The sequence below is a fragment of the Sinohyriopsis cumingii genome, chromosome 14 (assembly GCF_028554795.1).
Source record: "Sinohyriopsis cumingii isolate HCF-2022 chromosome 14, ASM2855479v2, whole genome shotgun sequence".
Taxonomy (NCBI): domain Eukaryota; kingdom Metazoa; phylum Mollusca; class Bivalvia; order Unionida; family Unionidae; genus Sinohyriopsis; species Sinohyriopsis cumingii.
The window spans coordinates 49,325,809-49,353,132 of record NC_142974.1 but is presented as its reverse complement, the minus strand read 5'-3'; the positions used below and the strand labels follow the sequence as shown (position 1 = coordinate 49,353,132).

Sequence of the window (27,324 nt, the reverse complement as noted above, 5' to 3'; positions counted from 1 at the left end):
AATGTTAGTAAAACTATCTTTTGAGAGCTTACTCTATATGTAATTTTAAAAAATATAGACAACATTCTATTGATGCAATTTTAGCATTTTTACAGGCTTCACTCATGAGTACTCAATAATGAAAGTAGCACCTGATTCATTTGGTGCAGAATCAATAACATGTGTTTCATGCACATGTAGATAAAGAAAATGCCGCGGCTCATATAGTGTTCTCCATGCATAAGCTTGCATCAAGGTTAGTTGTGCATGGAGAATTATAGGTCTCATCATCAGCACCCAGAAATTTTAAGTTATTGAATTTTGAATATGATAGTGTTTCCATATGTTTACTATTGGAGTTGAATTATTACCGTGAGTCCTATTTGTTACGTGTGTGGTTGTCAATATTTTCATATTTTATGTTGCTAAAAATAGAACAAGAGCAGGGAAGGTAACTAGTATATGCATCAACTAAGGAGAATTAAACGTTGTAATCTTTATTGTCTAAGAAACATTATATATCACAATCTGCCATCATTTAGACAAAGCAAAATATTAAGCAATTCTTAACAGTAGAATAAGGAAAGGAGAGCTTAGGACTCACTCACTTGCACTTTTTTATAAGAGGGCAGATTTTTTTCCGATAGCATACTGACAGACAAAATTTCTTTCCTTCTGAACGTTACCCATAACCTGTACAGCATCAATGTCCCAAAGAAAATTAGTCTCAAATTACAGATTATATATGAAAAGAAAGTACGTGGTCTTATAAAACTATGCAAGTGAGCTCAAACTCTTCAATCAATATGCCACAATCTTGAACTAAAATACCCTGTAGTTACTACCTAGATACCTGCGTCTCCCATCAATGTTGCTATTGTTAACATAGCCAGTGGCAGACACATTTGTATCATAGCTGAAGGCAATGGGTTCGTAAGTTTACCATCTCAGCATACTGCATAATGTTTAAGTTACACCTAAATCGTTAATCAACAGCAATGAATATATTAATATTTTTAGCAACATTTGTCAATCCTACAATTCGTCTGTACTAGTTATAATGGAGATCCACTAATTTGAAATCGTGCTGATCAATTTGAAATATGGTAAAAGTCCAACTCCTTTGCTTGAAATTACCACGTATATACAACCTAAAGGGGTTAATATTAACACTGAAATGCACTGAAAAACCACAACACACCGAAATACACATTAATGTACATGTTCTTTGTGTATATATCGGTGTCCACACATGAATTCATAATTCCTGTGTGTACACCAATATATACACCGAGAACTTGTAAACATGTGTATTTCGGTGTACATTGGTTTTTCAGTGTATTTCAGTGTTTATAGTAACAGAACCAAAAGGTGTGTTCAATCTTACCATCGGACTAGGAAGGGTCAGCTATCACAGTGTGTTCCTGAGTAAGGCATTTTACTCCAACTGTCTAAATATGCTATTTGTATTTATGTGCCATAAAACAAGAAATGAAACCAAACAGTCATATTTCTCCTGGCCACACTATCCAATTATATATATACACAGTGAGTCACCATCAACTCGACTAGAACGATATACCAACCCTAGAGGCCAATAAGTCTACTTTTCTTGTAAATTCAATCTTGTATTCAGCTAAACATGGATAATATTGATACTTTATCTTATGTCCATAACCTTTCAGACTAAAAAAGTACAATTTTGTCTTATCTTCTATTAATTTATACTTTACTATATCTACCATATAATTCAATGTTATTACTTTAACAACATCCTATATTTCTTGATTTACAATATTCTTAATGGATCACTGCACTATAAAAGTATCTTGAATAACTAACAGTCTTGAATGCCATTAATTTATTCTGAAAAATCAATCTGTTAACATTGTTAAACTCAACATATATGTTGGTCAAACTCGTCAGTATATTACTTCAAAAAGTGACTCAGTAGGTCAACATCCATAACAAGCCTAAATTGAATAAGGGTGTAATATATCAAGATAAAACATTATAACATGGATATTTTAATGCTTAAAGTTGTAATCTTTATCATACTCAACATAAAATACAAATAAAAAATATAGTAAATAATAGAGCTTTTACCTGATGAAAACTCGTCTCAATTATTTTTGCAAGTATTCTGAAGTGAGGTGTTTGCCATTCCATTTTACTATTACACACTGGTGAATTAAAGGTTTGTAATAATGTTACTGAGTCCCACTATGCCTGTTTATTATTTTAATCGGGAGCAGTTGGAATACTGTACTGATAATTTTTATTTAGGAAAGTTGATAGAATGTCAATCATGAGCTAAAATGGATTACACACACACACACACACACACACACACACACACACACGAGTCTGAACTACCTTTAAATATTGTTTTAGTTTCACTCAACTCACCCCAATTGGGTTAATTCAGCCATGTAAATCTGCTTATAGTCTAAACTATGTGAGAGTGCTTTACTTCACTCTGGAAGTCTTAACGGACCTGAATTTGAAGTCATATAAAGCCAGCCGAGATGACAACTACAATTGACTGCAAATCAGGTTCTCCAAGATGCCGAAAGCTGCACAAACGTATGCAAGCTTGCAGTTTCAAATGCAAACAGCCATAAATTCTCTTTTATTTTATTAATTTATACAAAGCAAGTAACACTTGAGTAGTTTACAGTGCGGTGTGCCGGTTATCAAGCAAAGTCCTAGAGATCGTAAAGGAATATCTTAGTAGCGATGGAGATTAGGCAATATGTTGATCGACTGACGTGCGTAATGATCGCTTTGATTGGAAGACTCTATATGCTCGAGTCTGCTCACATGTTGTGTTGATAAGCAGCATTCATCACTTTTAATAAATCTGTATTTTAAATCATTAACCAGTGTTTGCTACACTTGCATTTTATCATGTACCACTATTAGAAGAAAAAAAATAGTGGCAAGAATTTAATCGGCATCAACATCATATGTTTTTGTGATCCATTTACAGCAAAACATTCTTTTTCATGTCATTTTCTGTAAACAATGAACACAGCCAAGGCAGATGTTAGTACCTTTTTTGTAATCTTTGGTATGACTCGGACGGGGTTGGAACCCGCTACTTCCCGTATCGGAGGCAGACGTTCTAACTACTTAGACCGCCAGAACAGTTCCTCTATGCTGTGTGGGTCATTTGGAATCAGATCACAATTATTAGTTAAGCTATGACAAGAACTTCACAGTGAGTTCATCTTCGAAGGTACTTTAGAATGCGATGTGATTTTTTATCATTTGGACACAACAGAAAGTTCAGTATAGAAAACAAATACATGTATACAGTGGTTACACATCCAGGCAAAGTGGGCGAATAAGTCACCTAAAAATGTGAACTTTGCCTTCTTCTGTTAGGAATGCAAAAACGACTTCGTCTTGTGTTATTTTAGAGGAACATTGAATGACCATCATTTCTTAATATCTGAATTAGGCAGAAATGCTATGAAAACTGGAAAATTAAAAAAAAGTATTGAATTGTCAAACAAATTATATTAACATTTCCATATTCACGATTTTAATCCCTTAAACAACCACGAAGAAATTTTTTGTTGCAATGATTACTAAAATACATTGATTAGTATAAAAAGTTATGAATGTGTCCCAAGACCTATAAATACATTTAACAATTGCTAGAATTTCGTGTCCCAAAATGTATGTCATAAAATATTATTTTTTTTAGAAGTAAGTTTGTCCAAAGACTTTTTATTTAGTGTCCAAAGATTAACAGTCATCATGGTACGTATGTCATGATTTTACCTCATAACTGCAAGCTCAACCCGTTTTCAATATTATTTCAAACAAAACTAGACAATTATAAAATCAGAGAATGTCTATAAAAAAAGTTTAAATACATAAGGTCAAAATTATTGTCTTGGATGATTTGGGGTTAAAAGGTCAGTGAAGGTGTGATTTATTAATAAATTTGATATAAATTTAAGGACACCATGGGTTGATCACTCGTATTTAATCCAGGGACATATATTTATAGCTTGTTATTTTTGTAGTTATATACCAGTGTACATTTTTTTGTATATGACAATGTCAGACTCAAACTTGAATGGATTGGAAATTGACAAAATTACCACAATATTCATATCAAGAAAATAGCAAAAGCTAAGATTGAGAAATTTATGAAAATTAAGTAAGGTTCAAACAATACTTTCAATTTTAGGGAGAAGTGACTTCTCCTTTTGGACAGAACATATTTCTAAACACGTTGGAAACAGCCACTGTTCCCTGAACATGAGGGCAAATGCACTCATGTCTTTAGATCATACTGTTCGTCCTAATTTCTTTGTTGCGGATAAAACATTACAGTAATTATTCATACAACGCACACTGAAATGCATAAAATTACACACATGGCTCTTCTATAGTTAGTATATGAACTAAACCCTTCTTTCCAGCCAAAGAACATGGACATGTGAGTGCATCTAGTTTTAGAAGGAGGATTTTTCGTAATGTAACCACTCTATATAGCTTAATTACAACAGTCCATTGATAGGGTTGCAAATATTTATGGGTTTATTATTTGTCCACATACTTGTAGTAATTGTAGTCATTTTCTTTACAGCACTTCTCACAAAATCCGCAACATGTCAACATCCCATACGTTTCTGGCATACATAATTGCATTTTAAAGCTAAATCTTCAATACCCAGGCTTTGTTTTCTATGAATTTAATATTTTTCTGAATATATTTGCCCAATGGTTTACAAAAACAGACAATCTAATAAACTGGTACTTCCCAGACACAGTGATATCTGCAAATATATCCCCGTTACTGGTTCACTTACAGTTTCAAACTAATTTTATGACAAAATAGCGTAAAAGAGGCAATTAAAATATCCAGATAACTGATTCTGTTCTTAACACACAAAATGCTATAAATTTATATACTATTGTTAATGTTTCTAAACACAAGTTTGTATGTTTTTATTGTCATAGGATAATGTGCAGAAATCGGGCAGTGATTGTTGCTAACTTACTTGAGTTAATGGTCAATGAGCTATCAAAACACATGCCTGTGAATATGCAAGAGTTTGTTTGTCTGCATAATTGACACCAATACTAGCTATCTGATGGCATTTGGCTATAACGCAACACAAAACAATCCTGGCTAAGGGGAGGCGGCATCTCAAAAACTAATGTCAGAAAACGTACCTCTAAAAAATTGCAGGACGATGTCGTCTTCGTTTTCCTAATAGAAGAAGGCGAAGTTTACATTTTCATACGACCTAGTCGCCCACTTAGCCTGGTAGCGTTACCCCTGATTAAGTAGGAACTTTTGCTCTAATGGCAAGCATCCCTTGCAAATCAAACATTCATATTTTCCTTCCATGCTTCTTTGAAATTTATTTATTTTGTTGCTGGAGCATCCAACAGTATAGCTTTATCAACCATGCAATATTTTCTGTCTAAATCAAAGAGATGCTTGAACAACAGGGCTAATGAGGTACAGTTGTTACCAGTAACGGCCAGGTGTATTGATATTTTCTGGTCATTGAATTGTATCAATTTAAACTATTTTTTTAAAGATTTTGTTACTTGTTACTGTAGACTGCTCTGGATACCTGGTGGTTAGAGCATCCGCCTTGGGTGCAGGAGGTTGCAGGTTCAAACCCTGGCTGAGTTCAAGCAAAGACATATAAAATATAGTACTAACAGCTGCTTCACTAGGAGCTCAGCATTAAGAGGTTAGTGTAAGGACTGGTCAGCCTGGTGTCAGGAGAATGTAACTGGGTGGGACATCATGCTACATGTCTGCAGCATGATGCCTCAGTGTTAGACATCACTATAAACTGCCACACTGCAGACATCATAGCAATATGACTGAAAAATTGTTAAAGCTAAGCTAAAAATCGATATCATGCATGCATCACACTTGATACTGATTTGAAGCAATATCAGCATTTGCATCAATGCAGTCAATCCTAGTGATCATGATTTACATTGTAGTAAAAGCCGACCGCATTCTGAATGATGGTTGCTGATGCGGTTGGTCAATTCAAACTTAAAATATTCCACCAACGTACATTGACTTCATTTGCAGAATGTTATAGCAATGGATTTATTGATGGAAGGTAGAAAAATATTCTCCACAGTTTTTGTATTACAATGAAAGAAATTGGTCAAATCAAAGCATCACTATATTACTAAAGCCAGGATGAGATCTAAAAAGGAGATTTGGTAATGGCAAAATTTAAGAAATGGGAATGGAAATTAAACTATTTTAAATAATTTATCATATTATCATATGTATCATTTATCATAAAATAGGACTGACCATATATCTTGTTGTGATTATTGTTTGCCTGTGGTTTTGGTTAATACCAAGATTTTAAGTAAAAATGAAAGCATTGTAATCCTAAGTGATTGTGTTCTTTGACATCATTTTGTACAAAAGAAGTTTCAGTCATAAAATAATAAAAAAAATCATGGATTTTTTTTAAATTATCATTTTCTTCTTCTTGAATGATGCAGGAATGTTTTAGAAAACTTGTTTATGAAATATTCATCAAATCATCTTTACTAGCCAAGGTTCCTATATGATAACCCTATCTACACCTTGGTGTAAAGAACAGATAATTCTGTGCTTTGGATCTGTGAATTTCATAGGAGCACAAAACATTAATGGACTGATAAATAATAAATTTTCCTTTCCCGGTTCATTTTTTCACAAACACCTTTCACTCAAATACACCTGTAATGACTACCCTCTTTCAATGTTAAACTTCCAAGGTATCTTTTTTAGGTCAATTGCACCAACCAATTCCGACTGATGTACAATGCACCACACTACTGGTTAGCTGGTATTACATCCGAAGGGAGGCACTTGAAATGTTTCTCTCCAATATGCATTCTCATGTATGTATAGAGTTCCACTGCGACAAAACACTTTATTACATACTTAACTCTTAAATGGCTTTCCTTCCATGTGTCATCATGTGTTTTTTCAGATTACCACTCTCATTAAACCTTTCATAACATACTTCACATTTAAACGGTTTTTCTCCAGTGTGTATCCTCATGTGATTCCTTAAGTGACTGTTCTGACTTAACATTTTATCACATACTTCACATTTATATGGTTTTTCTCCAGTATGTATCCTCATGTGCTTCGTTAGATCTCCTTTTCGACTTAACCTTACATTACATACATCACACTTATACGGTTTTTCTCCAGTATGTATCCTCTTATGTGTAATCAAAGTACCACTGCGACTAAACCTTTCATCACACACTTCACACTTAAATGGTTTTTCTCCAGTATGGATCATCATGTGCATTGTTAGATGTCCAACCTGACTAAACATTTTATTGCATACTTCACACTTAAATGGTCTTTCTCCAGTATGTGTCATTATGTGTTGATTCAGACTTCCAGTGGTACTAAACCTTTTGTGACAAACTTCACACTTAAATGCTTTTTCTCCAGTATGTGTTCTCATGTGTTTTATTAGATGTGCACTGAAACTAAAGTTTTTATTACATACTTCACACTTAAATGGTTTTTCTCCTGTGTGTATCTTCATGTGTTTATTCCTATTTCCACTGTCACTAAACCTTTTATAACAAACTTCACACTTAAATGGTTTTTCTCCGGTATGTGTTCTCATGTGCGCTGTTAGAAGTCCATCGTGGCTAAACAGTTTATTACATACTTCACACTCAAATGTCCTTTCTCCTGTATGTGTCTTCACATGCAGATTCAGACTTCCATTGGTACTAAACCTTTTATCACACACTTCACACTTAAATGGTTTTTCTCCAGTATGTGTCCTCATGTGCCTCATTAGGTGTGAACTCCAACAAAACTTTTTATTACATACTTCACACTTAAATGGTTTTTCACTAGAATGTGTCTCCATATTCATATTTATAGTTCTACTAAGAATAGACCTTTTATCGCATACTCCACACTTAAATGGGTTTTCTCTATTATTTATCCTCTGGTGCTGATTGTAAGTTCCACTAGACTAATCTGTTTCTTACACACTTCACAATTCACTGTTTTTTCTTCAGCTTGTTCTATCATGTGCTTATTCATATTTCTACACCAGTCCAAATATATCACAACATACTACAAATTAAATGGTTCCTCTAAAGCCATAATCTTTTTTTGTACATTTAGGTGGCCACTCCAGCAAAAAGATTTTATCCCAAACTTAAACCATATATGGTTTTACTTCGTCTCGAATCGTGTATTTACCTATTATCGTCCTGTACGGTCCTACTAAATACCACTAAGACGCGCAAAAACAGAGCAAAGACGGAAATATTTAAATATTTATGTTTGCAATTTGAATATGTTGAGCGTTCTTTTCTTTAAAAATACAGCGAATATTTGTTAAATATACTCAATATTGCCTTTACTCAAAACAATAGAATCTTCTCATCATTATTTGTAAACTGTTTTATCTCACTGAAACTATACGCTGCTGTCGGGCATTTCTGCGCACCCAAGGTTTCCGTTTCCAATATTGAAGCAAAACGCATACCGAATTCGAGCGATTGACAAAACTAAAATACAGCAATGCTTACCATTTGAAAAGATGCAATTGTCACCAGAATATTCAGTTCTAAATAATATTAATTTTGGACACAGCGGATACCACCCCTTTTTTTTTCCTGACTAGCGATATGTCGGCCTATTCTGCGCATAGCTTTGAAAAGATATAATGTTTATCCATCTTGCTATAGAAATGAAATATATTACTTTGGACTGTTTCTGTCAGCAGTTCAGTCAAGTAATTAGGTCAGGTTTATAGCTAGTTTTATAAAATTCAACGTAAAAATGCCAATAAATGGCAAGAGATATTAAGCAAAGTAAACCGATCTTGTAAAAAAGTTAGTAAAGTTCAACATTTTATGAAAGATAAGCTATTACGTGGAAGAAACCAACAATGAATAGGATGTAATGTGTTTACAACGTCTTCTTGATGGGGACAAATTACTACAGAATTTAGAAACAGACTATGCGCCGGGGAACTTGTTGAGAATTTTTGTTCTAGCGGCAAGTAGACACGTTGGGTAGCAGACGATTTTGTACGTGTGGGACAACTTCTTGCAAAATTGGAAACTTGGATTAAAATACAGTTTTGTTTTAAGGTACACATTTCCATCTTTAATATAATGTAGTTATTTGTATGATTCTAAAAGTTGCATAATAAATCGAATTTTCTGGTTTACAGGTTCAAGAAGGTCATGAGTGGGTCTTCACGTTGCCATTTAGAAATCACATTTTTATGTGCATTTCGAGTCTAAATGTGGGATATTTTTGTACACTTTATGAATATCACGTTTCTTTATTAATGTGCGATTGTTCTTTCTGGCTACAAAATGGATTTATATTTCTATTTTCACAAAGTACTGAACTGCTAGCAGTTTGTGCCTGCACTCCACTATACCTGAAATTGTCATAAAATTTACATGAGTCGCTAGCGATTTACTGTAATAACCAATCTAAAAAATCCACCTTACTAAAATCAATACTATCAGACATTTTATATCCTAACGCAAATATATTGATCCCATCAGAGTAGTATATTTTATCAACAAAATTACAAAGACCAAATTATGATAACATCAGTCTCAATTTTATGACAATTTGATCTTATTGCCATCATCTTAACATAACTTGAACATACGTCTAACGCAGCTTTATAATTATCGAATCTCGTCACCTTACCTACTACATTTCTTTTTTATCCCTTAGCTCGTTTCTTAACTTTTTTATCAGCTAATTTTGGACAGTATATTTTACTACGCAATCCGATGAACTCGGTTATAATTTTCACAGCAAATTTCATTTTGTTTCCCTTACATTGTCATATTATATTTATTATCGTCACTGTGAAATCCGCTGTTTTGGGATAATCTGAAGTATCAAGCATTTCTCGGTTATCATAAAACTCTTGACAAATATCATCGGATTTCATATTATACATAAGCGAGTCGGTATATGTAAATAACACGCTCTTGTCAATATCCTTTTTCTCACACCACACGCGTTCAGTATCCGAAGATTGACGGAAAATATGCATACGAAGCGGGCCTGCTTATTTTGACCGAGTTTATACAGAACTACTAGGTGCTTCGCGATCTTTCAGAAAAATTAAACAACCCATTGGACATTTTCAATACTATAGTAAATAGGAAAAAACAAAAAGCTTTGAAGAAAAGTTTTAAATGTATCTGCCAAATGGAAATTTGAAGTAAGAATGCAATCATTTTAGTTATAAGTATTTCGTGTCTATGATGTGAGCATATACAGAAGATTATACATAATTGTTATAGCTTCAAGTAATGCACTGTAACCGACGGAATACTTTCTGGTCAGAGTCATTTTGAAATCCTACTTATCGCACTCAGTTACCAAGAGGAAATAACGCATTATTGTTATATTTTCGCATTATTAAATGTATGACTCTTTCCGACTCGGCATGAGAGATATTGCTTGCACTGGTTTAAAAAAAAAAAAAATGGATTCCGCTATTGAAATGTCCACGTTTCAGCCGTTTCCACAAGCAAGTTGAATCGCTGAGTTTGGCTGATTAGACATATTGTTGTGGCAATCGGAATGCATCGTAGCTTCCCTACCTCGTATTCAGATTGGTTCTAAGAGTGGACCGGTTCTGGCGCTAACAGGTACTCATCGACAACAGCGTCTGCCAAACATGTTCCGGTCTAATTAAAGAGGACACGTACTGCAGATAAAACAATTAAGTGCGAAATATGCCATAAAATGTTTGTCGCAAACGAGATGAACAAGATGGAACATTCTGACGAAAAACTATATAAATGTGCAGTAGGTAATGAAAGTAAAGTTGGAGTTCGAAATATGCACATGAGGATGCAAGTTAGAGAAAAAACATTTAAGTGTGACGTATGTAATAAGATGTTCTCTCAAAATAGCGATCTCACGATGCACATGAGGATACATACTGGTGAAAAACCCTTTAAGTGTGAAGTATGTAATAAAATGTTCAATCAGGGTGGACATCTAATCAGGCACTTGAGGACACATACTGGAGAAAAACCATTCAAGTGTGAAATATGTGATAAAAGATTTAATAATAGTAGTTCTCGGCATTTGCATATGAGGATACACACTGGAGAAAAACCGTTTAAGTGTGAAGTATGTAATAAAATGTTTAACACAAGTGGAAGTCTATCAAGGCACACGAGGATACACACTGGAGAAAAGCCATTTAAGTGTGAAGTATGTAATAAAATGTTTAGTGTAAGCGGTCACGTAACGAATCACATGAGGATCCATACCGGGGAAAAGCCATTTAAGTGTGAAGTATGTCATAAAATGTTTACTCAAAGTGGGGACCTAATGGTGCACATGTGGACACATACTGGAGAAAAACCATTCAGGTGTGAAATATGTGATAAAAGATATATTACAAGTGGAGCTCTAAATACGCACATGAGAACACATACTGGAGAAAAGCCATTTAAGTGTGAAGTATGTGATAAAATGTTTAATGAAAGTGGACATCTAAGAACTCACATGAGGATACATACAGGAGAAAAACCATTCAAGTGTGAAGTGTGTAACAAAACATTTAATACAAGTGGAAATCAAGTGACTCACATGAGATTACATACTGGAGAAAAACCATTTAAGTGTGAAGTATGTAATAAAAAATTTAATACAAATGATAATCTAGTAACTCACATGAGGATCCATACTGGAGAAAAACCATTTAAGTGTAAAGTATGTAACAAAATGTTCAGTAGGAATGGACATTTAAAGAGTCACATGAGAATACATCCTGGAGAATAAACAAAAAATATTCAAGTATAAAGAATGCAAAGTGTATTTAGAGTGGACATCTAATGATTCAATCAGGGATGAATATCACAGACAAGTCAACTAACTGTGAAGTATGTGATCAAAGGTTTAGTCTAATGGATATTTGAATAAGCACATGAGGACACATACTGGAGAAAAACCATGCTAGTGTGTAATATATCATAAAATGTTTAGTAAAAGTGGAACTCTGAATATAACTCTTCTATGAAACCAGCAATTTCAAGTAAAATTCAACAGATTATTTATTTTTTTAGAATAAAAAACAAAATTAATGGTGAAACCAGCAATTTGCAAGTAAAATTCAATAATTTATTTATTTTTCTAGAATAAAAAGCAAAATGAAAACATCTACAATATTAAGCTCCAAATGATCATAGTCCAGAGCCCTGTTTCACTAAACTTTTTAAGTGTATTTTTGGACTAAAGGTTTGAGATTTTCCCCAACATTTGAGATTTTTATTAAATCCAGTTTCACAAAGAACACATGAGAAAAATCTCAACACAAATTTGAGAACTATCCTCAGTTATCTGAGGTTAGGGTTATGCTTCTTGCAGTGGAGATGCACAAATATGGAACTTGAACAACGTTATCATCGATGTCTTCAAAAAAATAGTTTAGAAAGAAGAAATTTTAGGGACAGAGGAAACCCAAGGATGTCGTTGACACTATTTTGTAAATACTGTTACTAAAACACTTGATTTGACTTTTATGAAGTGCAGCATGGCATTACCACCCATCCACAAGGTGCTTGTGGCCTTATGCTTTTTTTGCCACTGGTGCTCACTTTAGGCTCATTGGAGAGTCCTTGGGTGTGAGTGTAGCCAGTGTAAGCTGGTGTACATTTGAAGTGGCAAGAAGTCCTTGGGTGTGAGTGTAGCCAGTGTAAGCGGGTGTACATTTGAAGTGGCAAGAAGTCCTTGGGTGTGAGTGTAGCCAGTGTAAGCGGGTGTACATTTGAAGTGGCAAGAAGTCCTTGGATGTGAGTGTAGCCATTGTAAACAGCTGTATATTTGAAGTGGCAAGAAGTCCTTGGGTGTGAGTGTAGCCAGTGTAAGCAGGTGTACATTTGAAGTAGCAAGAGCCTTAGTGAAACAGGCAAAGAACTTACTGTGATTTTCCCAACAAGAGGCAACATCAGCTGTCAAGCAGGGCTTTTACAGGATTTCAGGTCAGATATTTGCCATTTATTTTATTCTACCCATTTCAAGTATTTAAAAAAATGATTTGTGGCCATTATTAGCAACATCCATTCTTCATGCCTCATATGGCCATGACCCCATGTGAAAACAGCTGATGATATTGGATAGGGTTTGCACAGAAGGAAATATGCTGTAACATTTATGCATAGTTTTTACTGCGAACCTGCAATATGTGTTATTCAGTTACAATGTATACGAATTGAATGTGAGATTAAAAAATATGTTTTTAATTTATGTTAAGAATTTTATATGGGCTACAGACTTTGATCTGATATCACGTCGAGCACGTTGGAACTTGGGGTAGTGATGGTAATGCTGTTAGTTATATTATTCGTATCACAGGGTCTTGTACAGTCGCTTACAATTTAACTAATAATCATACATGTATTATTATATATTGCATGTATGACTGATAGTTGCATCGTAAGCACCGATAAAGACCCTGTGATTTGAACACCATCTCAGCCAAAATTAAAAGGAGAAATCATCAGTGATGTAAACAAATGCTTATAATTTAGTAATTACATTAATTTATTGTTTTAAAATTGTCGACAGCGGATCCCTGTCAATGAAAACTTGCTACCACTTCCACCAAAATGAAAGAACTTGATGTAAACAACGATACAGGATACACACACTGTCTATTTCTGGTTTCTTTACTAGTCCAATTCAACAACAAAAATGCAGCCTTTATAATTTTAATATTTCTACAACAAATTGAACAAATAAAACAAAAAAGATTAACTCTTGTATACATGTGTTTAAATAGATGTAAATACAATATTTATGCAATTGTTGAGATTATCAAAGATGGTAGACTTAATCACATTTGTTGCTTAAAAACAAAGTCATTCATGCAAATATGGCAACAGTATTACTAAAGAACTCTATTGACCAACAGAAAAATATAACTTGGCTTAGCATTTACTTAATCACAGCAAAAACATTACTGAGTTTCATACTTTTTATTTATAAGATACACATTTTATTATCTTATTCAGTTTCAATAGAAAAGATAACCACAAGGTATATGCAAGAATATAATTTCCTTTCATTCATGGCTTATTCTCGGCTTCCCTCTTGTACCAGTAACCATTGTAATCTAGCTTTGACACACCACATTTTATTCCATGCACACAGTTGGGACAAATAACAAAGACAAATATAAGATAAATAGCTGTTACATTTTACTTCAAATTGAGTAATGTATTAAAATAAATTCATTAATATAGAATCGTAACACACTTTCATTTGCTGAAGGATATAGCTCATAGATTTTGATTAATTAAGTCCCCATTGAAGAGAATATGGTAGATAGCTGATATACCTGTAATCATAACAGTGAAGAGAATATGCCTATGGTAGATAACTGATATACTTATAATCATACCAGTGAAGAGAATATGGTAGATAACTGATATACTAATAATCATGCCAGTGAAGAGAATGTGGTAGATAACTGACATACTTATAATCATATCAGTGAAGAGAATATGCCTATGGTAGATAACTGATATACTTATAATCATACCAGTGAAGAGAATATGGTAGATAACTGATATACTAATAATCATACCAGTGAAGAGAATATGGTAGATAACTGATATACTTATAATCATATCAGTGAAGAGAATATGCCTATGGTAGATAACTGATATAATCATACTAGTGAAGAGAATATGGTAGATAATTGATATACTTATAATCATACCAGTGAAGAGAATATGGTAGATAACTGATATACTTATAATCATATCAGTGAAGAGAATATGGTAGATAACTGATATACTTATAATCATATCAGTGAAGAGAATATGCCTATGGTAGATAACTGATATAATCATACTAATGAAGAGAATATGGTAGATAACTGATTTACTTATAATCATACCAGTGAAGAGAATATGGTAGATAACTGATATACTTATAATCATATCAGTGAAGAGAATATGCCTATGGTAGATAACTGATTTACTTATAATCATACCAGTGAAGAGAATATGGTAGATAACTGATATACTTATAATCATATCAGTGAAGAGAATATGCCTATGGTAGATAACTGATTTACTTATAATCATACCAGTGAAGAGAATATGGTAGATAACTGATATACTTATAATCATATCAGTGAAGAGAATATGCCTATGGTGGATAATTAATATACTTATAATCATACCAGTGAAGAGAATATGGTAGATAACTGATATACTTATAATCATATCAGTGAAGAGAATATGCCTATGGTAGATAACTGATTTACTTATAATCATACCAGTGAAGAGAATATGGTAGATAACTGATATACTTATAATCATATCAGAGAAGAGAATATGCCTATGGTAGATAACTGATTTACTTATAATCATACCAGTGAAGAGAATATGGTAGATAACTTGATATAATTATATCAGTAAAGAGAATATGGTAGATATTTGATATACTTATAATCATATCAGTGAAGAGAATATGGTAGATAATTGATATGATTATAATCATATCAGTGAAGAGAATATGGGAGATAACTTGATATAATTGTAATCATATGAGTGAAGAGAATATGGTAGATAATTGATATACTTATAATCATATCAGTGAATAAGCATGACTATATGTAGACTTGTATATCAAAATCAAGATGAAATTGGTCACAAGAACAACAGGAATTCAAATTCAGATTCACATATACAGTATTCATGAAAGGGTAGGCTTCTTAACACATACATCGAGTTGAGAATTTATTACTTAATGCCATCAATATATTTTAATCCATCATGTTATTTGAAGCTGATGTCATTGTGCCCCACTTTTCCCATTTTTGAACATAATAATTGGTCATGTAGATTAACATAGTTCATAAAAATAAAGTGACAGAAAAGATAAATGATTTATTGCAGCACATATTTGATGTCAATAATACCAAATACTTTTAAAAACAAATTATTTACGTTTATTACGTGATTTACAAATGTTCTTGGGGTAATAGATGGCAATTCATCAGGATTCAGGTCCCAATTTCTAATGAACAGTTGTTGTTGTTGTTGTTGTGGGAATTAACGCCATTTTTCAGCACACGATAGGCTATATATGGCGGCCAGTATTAATGGTGGAGGGAGAACCCGGGAAAACCCCAGAAAGAACCACCGACCCACTCTAGTGAACAGGATTATGTGAATAGAAAAGGATTTCATTCATCTAAATATACAGGTAATTAATAAATGAGGAAAATATAGTGTGAGACACTTGGCACCTAAGTATGCAAACATTATAATTGAAACTTGAATTGTCAATATATTGAACTGATGGGGGGAAATAGAGAAATACACATACAGCATAGAAAGGGCAAAGGTAATCTGTATACTGCAATAAAGTTTGTTTTCTGTTAAAATATTGAGATGTGTTTTATATACCCATTCAGGTAATTTTAAACAAATTATATATCTTAAAACGATTACGTAGTACATGTAATGTACTAAGTGCTTCAATTCATGGGCAAAACTGGCTTTGTTAGATTTATGAAGCAATTTCAATAATTTAAGTTGTTTATTTTCTTTAATTTTTTTTTAAACCTTGGGGATCCACATGCTAAGGTCAGCAACAGAAAACTGGGGCTGTCATCTGATCCAAAATGCATTAATTTTTGCCTTACAGGTACATTAAAAACTTCATATTTGTCTTTATGTACAGATCGGATTGGTGAATTTAAACTGTAAATAAAGGACAATAAAAAAAAATATTGATTGGGCATTGTATGTGCAAGTGTAAACTAATATATTTCTTTTCAGATGACCTGTGGACTATAGATGCCACATAACGAAATGTAGCAAAGTGGCCAGGCTCTGTGCACAATTCCAGAATGTTCCAGGGAACGTCAACTTTGTACTGCATTTGAAAATGGTAATCAATATCAATGTGCATGTACATATATATATATATATATATATATATATATATATATATATATATATATATATATATATATATGTTGTATGCACTAAAATCATTTCATGATATTGTTTTATTTTAATTTTATACCATATTTTGCTGGTGGGTATGATGTAGTTATAGGTTCAATTGTATATTTCATCAAACAAAAGTAACATTTGTATATATCTTTTGGAATCAAGGCTTATATATGGATATGTATTTCCTGGAAACAAAATATACCTAGATGATTTCAGATTTTAGGAATCTTTGATGATAGGTATGTCGGTTGTAGAATATATTATCTTTTTGAGAGGATGTGATTAAAAATTACAAGAATTTACCATATCAAGAGCCGAGAAGAAATATTTTTACATATAATCAATTTTATTAATATGATAATATTTTTAATTTGATGATAATTTTAGCAGATAAATTTAATTGTGTTAATTTATCATTTTAATATCTAACATTTTAAACATCATTTAAGTAACCAATACCATATGCTTCATGTTTAATTCCTAATACTTTCAGGTGAATATGATGGATGTCTACTTGGTGACTGGCTATCCTTGTTGGAAGTTCCTTATGACGCCATACAATGCACCCTCCACAACTGCACAGAGGAAGTACAACAATGCCTTGTGTAGAGTCAGAGTTGTTATAGTACAAACATTTGGCATTCTAAAGAGGTGTTGCCCATGTTTGCATAATGGTATGAGAGTTTCTTATGATAAAACTGCCTTATACACATTGTTCTGTCTTGTCCTTCATAACATAGGTATATATACAAGGGGGACATCATTCCATAGGCATATACAAGGGGAACATCATTCTATAGGCATATATACAAGGGGGACATCATTCCATAGGCATATACAAAGGCCACATCATTCCATCTGATGAATTAATTGCAGATAATGAAGACAATTTAAATAGAGAGAGAGAGAGAGAGAGAGAGAGAGAGAGAGAGAGAGAGAGAAGAAATGATAATGCAATATAGAATAAATGAATTAGAACTGTCAGGCAGAGTATATCCCCCTTATAATACAAGTTTGTGTTTGATGCTACCAGCAATATAAGGCCAATACTCTCTTTTAAAGAAAAAGTATCAATGTACTTTCCATTCTGTGAGAATCTTGCTAAAAAGTTTGAAATGGCCATGAGATCATTGGGTTTTGTTATTACAAATTACACTTATTGGCCCAGCTCATGAAGTCTTCAATTCACTGTTGGCAGCAAAGTGTTGATTATGATGCGGTTAATGCAAGTTTCCTGAAGAGCTGGTGCTCGAGGCATATTGCTAATGGTTTAGGAACTTTAGAAAGAAATTGAACAAATCCACGTTTAATTTGCATGGGAAAACGAACAGTTATTTACTAGGTGGTGCTCATGCAAGAAGGTTGATAAAGAGTATGATAGTTTCATACTAATATTTTTGCATTAAAACCCAGCGCACAAGTATAATCCACAAACATGTTTGACCTGCGAAAAATCACGAATTTCAGGGAAGAAAGATGTGTATATCCTGCACCCATGTATGTCCACATTATCTTAAGTCCCTATACCACAATTTCTCTATGCCCCAAGTCAAAATTACTGGATCATTTTCACCCTATTGTTATTTGGCCTGTAGATTCCATATTAATATGTTACAATTCCAGAGAAAATTCAGTGTTAACATGCATGTCTCCTTAAGGCACGATCGATAACGGGTGACTAAACAATACAGAAGTGCATAGGTTTTAAAGAATTTAAAGTAAGAGTATAGCTACTGTCCCATTTTTACGTTCATAAGCAAACCGAAACTTGTACGCGATTGTGTAATACAAACGACATTTCGAGAATCACACAGTGTTTTTTCAAACAAAGCACAGTCATCATGTGGTGTGAGTTGAAACTGGCTAGACGTTTCACTCAACCGGCAGATGAAATATAAAACAGATTATGTACATACTTCGTTTACCCTTCATGTGAAGCTGATCATGGTATCTTTCAAGAACATATAAAGTCTATATATATAGCTGCATAGATCTCGGAAATGCTTAATTACGCGTGTTTGGATGCCAATTTTTGATCCGGGATGCAGAAAATCACTGAGGCGGGAGTCCGCCGTATGCATGTAATAGGTGTGCGAAAAAATTCAAAGACTTGCTAGTCTTGCTTCAGCCACTTGCTGTGTGGGAAAATGTGTTGATCAGTTAGCTGTGCTGATATTTACAATGACATAATTTAGTGACTGAAAGACCCCATAATGTACATGTTGCCATTTTATAAGGTAGCAACTATCAATTTCCTGCATGCTATCCTTTGATGACAAAACAAACTTGTGTTTGAAGATCAGAATCAGTTATCCTGATATATATTAACTGCCTTTTATACACTATTTCGTCATAAAATTAGTTTGAAACTGTAAGTGACCCAGTTGGCCTAACGGGAAATAATGGCGGACTTTGCTAAGTCTGGGATGTACCAGTTTATTAGATTGTCTGTTTTCTTAAATCATCTGGCAAATATATTCAGAAAAAATATACAAATAATTGAAACCAAAGCCTAAGTATTATATTATTAAAGATTTAACTTTAAAATGCAAATTATGTAGGTCAGAAACGTATGGGACAATGCTATGTTGTGGAATTCACAAGATGCGCTTAAAGGTCTAAGCTGTGTTCTGACTTGACAAAAACAGGGAAAAAAACAGCAAATCAGATGCTATTTATTTGCATAAAATTACTACAAGTACGTATGCAAAATAAATAAACCATAAATTTACCATCCTGTCAATGGACTGTTGTAATGAAGCTATAGTATAGTGAGTGATTGCATTACGAAAACCTCTCCATCTAAAAATAGATGCACTCACGTCTGTGTTGATTCTGTAGGAAAGAAGGGACTGCAACTTTTGATGGTGGGACTCCTATTTTTACCAAAATGGGAGTCGTGCTCTCCTAGTTTTAAAATCCTAGCGAGACCTCAGAGCTGAATGTCAGATATTCCTAAAAGTTTTAATAAAAAGTCATTTTATCCAAATTCCAGTTTCATTTAGCTTGTATAATTTGTATTTTATATTCATGAAATGATTTACAAGTTGTCAGGTCTATTATTATTATATCTGTAGGTACTTAAAATCACCTGTTATTTTTACTTCTGTATAAATGATGATGAATGACTAATGACTAATGACTAGTGAATTAAAAAAGGATGCTTAACAATAACTTGAATATACACATGTCAGTGACAGTTTTAATTAGGCAACACGGCAGACACACCAAACATCAAAGCACACAAAACAAAGCTGTATTTTGAAGTTCTTCTTTCCTTACATGCCATATGTTGATTTAAGCTTTTAGAGTAAAAGCAGTGTTGATCTTTATTAAACCGATAAAATGGTATTAGATGAGCTTCTTCTAGCCTACTATGCAGTTGGCTTCTTTTGTAGTGCTCAGTTTTGGAGAATATACATCTAAATTAGCACGTGATGAAATATTTGACAACCGTGTACCGGTACTTTACATTTTGCTCACAAGCTGATTATAACTGTGCAGACTTTTGTTGTTTGTTGTCTTCTTGTAATTGATCCCAACAAATGTTTTAAAGTTTCTGCATACCCAGCACCCTTTTAAATACCCATCCCCTTCCAAAAAAGAAATATTTGCATAACCCAATGGTTATATACGCGAAAATATGGTATCTCCAAATCTTAATGTGGTAACTTAATTACAACTCAAACTTCTGATAGGATGATCAGAAGCCCTTAATTCCTCCTATGTGCGCTTGTTGAAAAAGAAATGGCATGTCATTTCTGATTGCTACATGAGTAAAATATAAGAAGTTTAAAAAATACAGATCTATTTCAGAGAGATCAATGTCACGATTTGGAGTTAAAAGCAATAATTTTTGGGGTCAAAGGAACCCCAGTCTGAATTTAATTTGGTGAATTAAGAACCATTAATGCCAAGATTTTCCATATCATTTATTTGTGATTCTGCCATTAAAATATTAAGTGACATATGATCTTCTGAGAATCTCCTCTTATCAGCTACTTTGTCAGAGAAGACTTTAAGGGAACGTATTCTATTTCAGAAGCAGAGAGCGGCTTTGTTAATGTCATTGTGTCAATTAGGCATCAGACGTAGTCTCAGGATCCATTAGTGTCAGAGCAGGGATACTTTATTTATCGAAACTATTCATTTGTTACAGTGAATTCTTTTCTCATTTATTACTAGGCAATAACCTAGCGGTAGGTAAAGTTGTTAATCCATTTGTAATGGATAAGGCTTGTTTGGATAAAATAGTTTATCTTTTTGATATGGAAATCCTTGATTTATATTATGATTATGCAGTTACCGGAGATGTATCAATAAGAACTCTTGAAAATAATGTTGATCAGGAAATAATTCCTTTGGCTACCATATTTATAAGTCTTTTTATGGTGTCATGTTTGATCCTAGTATTGATCTTCAACATATATTGATTGCAGTGCTTTTCTTTTTACTACACAATACCTTTATGCTAAGCAGGGTGACAAAAGACAATCTCTCATTGTCGATTAGGATCAAGATCCTGAGAGTAGATTGTAAAAGGGATCTATTTGCAAACATGATATCACACAAGTGCCAGTTTTTTTATTTTGTGAAAAATTGGTTCCTGATGACAAAATGAGGTAAAGTCGGCTTTAACATTGGTTCCCAGGAACAACATAACTGTATAGCTGGTTCTTAGCAGGGAAATAACTGGCTTTGGGCAGCGGTGCAAACAACAGGTGTTTTATTATATGCATTGTAAATTTAGTCATTCCATCGCTTTTTGTTTCCAAAGGATTCATTCTGATTGGGAAATGCTTGGCTATATCCAGGTGCAAACTCTAATGTATGTTTATGAGCTTGGTTCTGTGTGAAAACATGACTATAAGGCATGTAAATTGTGTAATTCTGACACGTGACACTAACATATTCAATGAAATATATCTGTTCTGAACTAAAATATTGAATATAAATAATTATACGTATGTTTATTGGAAATATTTTTGTTGAGGTTAATCACGAGCAACTTGTTCTGTTTTAATGTTTTATTCTGTGTTGGGGCAAAGTTGATTATAGGTGGTTGGGAGGTTAATACATATACGATGTTCAAATTGATTGGAATAACATAATTTTGAGCCAGTACACAAATAACTGTCAAGAAATATAATGGTTCTGAGCTAGAGTATTTAATAAATTCTCTGGTAAAGTCTGCTTCTCATACAACCTTTTGTGTAATTTAATGATTGGTTTTGTGCAAGGACAAAGCTGGTTTTGGGGGAAGGGGAGGTGCATGTATCTTCAACGTGTTAATTGATCAGAATCTAAGTGTCATGGTTCCAACAACTCAATCTCAAATCGTACTTCTGTGGCGCCCATCCGAGCTGGGACATAAGTATCCAGCAACTGCCGACCCCGATGATAACCAGGCTTCTCCAGAATCTTTCCACTTCCAGAACCAATCTGAACACTGCGAAAAGCTACTATGTGTTCCGATTAGCATAATCACATGACCAGTGAGGCTAATGCATCAAAACAGCTTCTTGTTAGTAAAAAATCTGAAATGTGGTCAACATTCCCAAGAGGACCAGTGCAAGCAATTTCTCTTCCTGATTGTCGGAACCATGACCCTTAGATTCCGATCAATTTACACGTTGAGGATACATGCACCTCCCCTTCCCCCAAAACCAGCTGGAAAACTGGTGCACATGCAATGGCATGGTGGTAAATACTGGTGAAACTAAAATATTACTTATCTTAACACGGCAAAGAAGGACAAATCTTGATAGTGATGAACTTTGTCTGGCATGGAAGGATACAAATTTGAAAATAGTCTGTCATGATAGACTACTTGGTGTTCTGGTAGATAATAACCTATCATGGACTGAACATATCAAACATATCAGTAAAAAAGTCAATTCAAGTTTATGACTTCTCAGTAGGATAAGACATTGTTTCCCTGAAAGGCACATACAACTTTTTTAACAGTTACATACAACCCTATTTAGACTACTGTAATAAAGTATGGGGTAATTCAAATAATAAAAACATAGCAAAGCTGGCACATCTTCTAAAAAGAGCATTTGGGCTAATATCAATCCAGAAAGAAAGCAAGGAGAAATTAGCTGGTAGGTTAAAAATATTATCTATTAAAGACCGAATCTGTTCAAGAAAAGCCAGATTAATGTACAGGGTATCTCATAATAGTGCTCCTGAATATTTACAATCACTATTCCAGTATAGGCTACCTGGTAATACTCCCCACCTGTGATCCATATCTACCAAACAGTATAAAATTCCCAAACCAAATAAAGAGTTATTTAAAAAAAGTTTCCAATACTCTGGAACTCTGCTCTGGAATAGTATTCCAGTTGAGATTAGAAATGCCCACTCTATTTCCTTCTTCTAAACCCAATATATCCAGTGGCTTCAGAGATGCAGCTAAAATAAATAAATTCCTTTGTATGAGGGCCTCAAGGTAGATTAGTTCTTAGCTAATTGTGTTACCCTCTTTAAATAAGGTCATTATTATTATTATTATTTTTATTATTATTGTTATTATTATTACATGTATTACTCCCTCTTTAGAAAGGTTAATGTATTTAACGATTTTTTTATCATATTTTATTCCTAGGGTAATTGTGCTGAAAAGGACTTTAACCAATAATTAGCTAATTTGTAATGGTTTGTCTATTTAAGGTTTGTAAGTATGTATACATTTATGTATATGCTCAGCTAAGTCATCCACGAAACCAGAACATGTATTCATGTGATAAACATGTTAATTGTAAAATCAAAATCACTGATTCAGATCAGGTAGAAAATGAACTTTATTTTGGACAAGGTCAATTTCAAACTACAATTATCCATAGTATATAATGAAAATTAAAAACTAACAGACCAACTATGCAAATTAAAAGTATAAAACACTTTCCCTCATAAAGAAAAAGAAAGATTTGTCCAGAAAAGCTTTTGCACTGTTAGTCAGATGTACATGTGATTAAAATTTCCATTAGATGAAATCATATGAATGAAACAAAACATACATGAAACAATATACAAGTGAATGTGCGTCTGCTATTAAATCATATTTTGATCGACGTGCTTGATATCAATATTGTATTATATCAAACTTCATCTTAACAATTTTTGATGTTTCTTTTTCATCATGCCAGTGAAAGCAAGGGGGTTGTGATCACTAAATACAATAATCAGAGAAGGCGCTGACTTAATATACACTTCAAAGTGTTGCATAGCCAATATAAAAGCCAAACATTCTTACTTGATTGTGGAATAACTTTTATAGTGCTTATTTAATTTCTTAGCAAAATAGCACATTAGATAATCTACACCAACTTTGACTTATTTTATCAATACTGCACCAAACCGTACATCGCGTGTATCAACATATATTTTAAATGATTGACTCAAATTTGGAGCCAAAAGAACTGATTGCCTCTTAGGTATGGCGTTTAACTTCTGAACAGCCCTCTAACATTTTTCAAACCAATAAAATATGGTGTTCTTACTCAATATGGGTTAGCAATTGCAGAAACATTTGGACACAATTTCCCATAGTATCAAGCCGTACCCACAAATCATATCAGTTGCTTTTTATTGATAGGCACGGGAATTCAGAGATAGCCTGGACTTTAGCATCTATAGGTTTAACTTGACCATGTCTAACGATATGTCTTAGAAATGCAACACAACTACGTATAAACTCACTTTTTGATATATTAATAATCAAATTCACACCAGTGAACCCGTCAAAGAATTTTTGAATTGATCTTTCCAATTGTGGTTGTAGACGATCACACCATCTATGTAAGCAAGTCAATACCTATACCAATTTCCTTTGCCCTCTCCGTCAGCCGAATGTGTCAGAATCCTTTCAAAAGGTCAACTATGGTGACATATTTTGCATTTCAAATTTTATCAATGCAGTCATTGATTCTTGGCATTAGAAAATAATTGTTTTGGTCAAACGATTCGCTTATCTCTAGTCTGTACTTTAGTGAAAATAATTATTTGGTTTCGGTACAAGTGTACATGGCGAACTTGAGTCACTTTTACTCGGTTTTATGAAATCATTCTCCAGCACATATGAAATTTCTTTATTTTAATCATTTCTGTTTGAGAGGTTTTATCATGTATGGATGCTGTTTCATAGGTATGGGATCTAGAATTTCAACGTCATGGTATGTTTTGTTTGTTTTATAGTCTGTGCACATGCGGAAAATATCATCTGGTGTCGGTACAAGAATACTAGGTGAACTCCACTCACATTTGCTCGGTTCTATGAAATCATTCTCCAGCAAATACTGAATTTCTTTTTTTTAAACGTTCCTGCTTGACATGGTTCATCGTGTACGGATGCCGTTTCAAAGGTGTGGGATATAGAATTTCAACGTCATGGTACGTTATATTTGTTTGTGTAAGAACATCTGGAACAGATGATCATATTCAAGTAATAGGTGTTTTATTTCATTCTTTTCTTGTTGCTGCAGATCCAAAAGTGTCTAGTCCAGATTATTTATGATTTCTGTAATCCGAAGATCTGTTATTCCAAAGTCACTACAATCCAATTGCATTACATAGCTTAAATGATCTCTGTATGCGACAAGTGCAACTAAATTTATTGATTGAATGATTATCCTGGCTGTCTCTATCAACATACTGGTACCCTTCAAAATATTTACATCCTAAGAATATAAATATTGAACATATTTTCTTCTCAACTTTGTAATGACCATACTACCTAATCTTAAGAAAATTTTCAAGACTTATCAAAGAGAGGCAGAACTCTCCTCAGGCTGAAAAGTTCTCTCAATTGTAGTTCTTTCCTACCTTAATTTCACTTTTGACTTGAATCGCTGGATGATCAAGATGATCACTGAGATCAATACCATTTAATTGGTCCATCTAATTGATCCGTGTAATTCATGCATAACTTGCTGGACTATTCTAGACATAAAATTCGACCTTTTATCGAATTAACAAATTTCGGAAGGCAAAATTAAATAAACAGATTTTTAAAAGCTTTTACGACTGTTTTAGTTTTAATTGTTCTCAACAAGATTGCCTCTGAGAATCTAGAATCTTGTAGACATGCACATTATGGTCAACAAGTATTGGTAGTCTGACTTCTTCTTAGGTAAGGGATCGACACAGTCTACCATTATTCTGCTTATTAGTTTGTCAAATGCATAGGTTGCAGATGAGCATTGGATGTCTTCTGATTGGGTTTTCCTACCATTGAGATGTTTGACAAGATCTGCAACATTTACAAACATCACTTTTAAGTTTTGTCGAACAAAAGTGGTTCAAGATCTTGTGATCACTAAATGACCGCAAAATGGGTTTCATGGCTAGACCAAGAAAGTCATGTATATATGGCTTTGGAACTACAACTCGATAGTTCAGCGACCGCATGTCACCGTCAGGTATCTCAGATGGTCTAAATTGTCTCATATTGACCCTATTTTAACACAAAAACAAGCAGGTACTTCTGTGCCTTTAGTAATTCTAATAGCCCCCTGAAAATAAATAGGAGATCTCATGATCTGTATCCTGTTCGACAATAAGTGATTGTCGTTTGTCACCCTTATTAGTCTGAACAGAATGATTATTACCCAGATGATCACTGAGATCAATACCATTTAATTAATCCAAATGAGGAGCAAAAGTGACCTCATGACAAGCCTGACCAACATAAGTATCAGTTAAAGGAATATTTTCCTGATCAATAATAATCTCACGAGTTTCTGTTGCCATAGGTATAGTAACTGCACAAGCTGGTTATAAATCAGGGATTTCTTTATCAATAGGATCATCTTTCTGATCCAAACAATGGTGCTTTCCAAGGCAAAATTTCATGTTTTAAATAATTTACGCCGCAGTATTAGTCAGTCGAATTCCGCGATCTTGACTCTGAAAATAGTAGTGATTTTTCTCTCCTAAAAACTGTCCGCGTAGTGGTGGTCCCTAGTAAACACAGTATTTTCACAACATTGTTCCATGGCTGTGATTTGGTTACCTGGGGTAAAAGCTTTGAACAACGTTGCGAAACATTACACATGAACATAACTTTAATAATCTTCTGATGTAAAGAATTTAAAACAAATAATACGTACAAATTGATCTGTGATGTCTCTTGATGCATTCATGTACATGTAAACACCATGCCACAAGGCATTGCCATTTCCAAATAAAGAAAAAGTTGTCTATCAGCCCACATGTTCTATCTATACATAAAATGACAATTTCTGACGTATTTCTGTGACCTTTATCTGACTCGCATTTAATAAATTTTTTGATACACTGTGGGGATGGGCG

General features: G+C 33.6%; 2 protein-coding genes across 3 annotated transcripts; one reads left to right on the top strand and one right to left on the bottom strand.

Annotated features, from left to right (window-relative positions):
• Positions 1–460: 460 nt before the first annotated feature.
• LOC149783750 (uncharacterized) lies at positions 461–8,237 on the bottom strand. The gene has a single exon (XM_089931996.1). The coding sequence runs from the start codon at positions 7,890–7,892 to the stop codon at positions 6,933–6,935; it is 960 nt and encodes a 319-aa protein (XP_089788122.1). The 5' UTR covers positions 7,893–8,237; the 3' UTR covers positions 461–6,932.
• A 2,097-nt stretch (positions 8,238–10,334) lies between these two features.
• Positions 10,335–17,715, top strand: LOC149783749 (uncharacterized). 2 transcript variants are annotated; one of them, XM_089931994.1, is made up of 3 exons: positions 10,335–11,913; positions 16,828–16,939; positions 17,501–17,715. In XM_089931994.1, the coding sequence occupies exon 1, from the start codon at positions 10,763–10,765 to the stop codon at positions 11,810–11,812; it is 1,050 nt and encodes a 349-aa protein (XP_089788120.1). In that variant the 5' UTR covers positions 10,335–10,762; the 3' UTR covers positions 11,813–11,913; positions 16,828–16,939; positions 17,501–17,715. The 2 variants fall into 2 exon arrangements, with proteins under 2 accessions (XP_089788120.1, XP_089788119.1); XM_089931993.1 differs by having other exon boundaries at positions 10,335–13,011.
• The last annotated feature ends 9,609 nt before the right edge of the window (positions 17,716–27,324 follow it).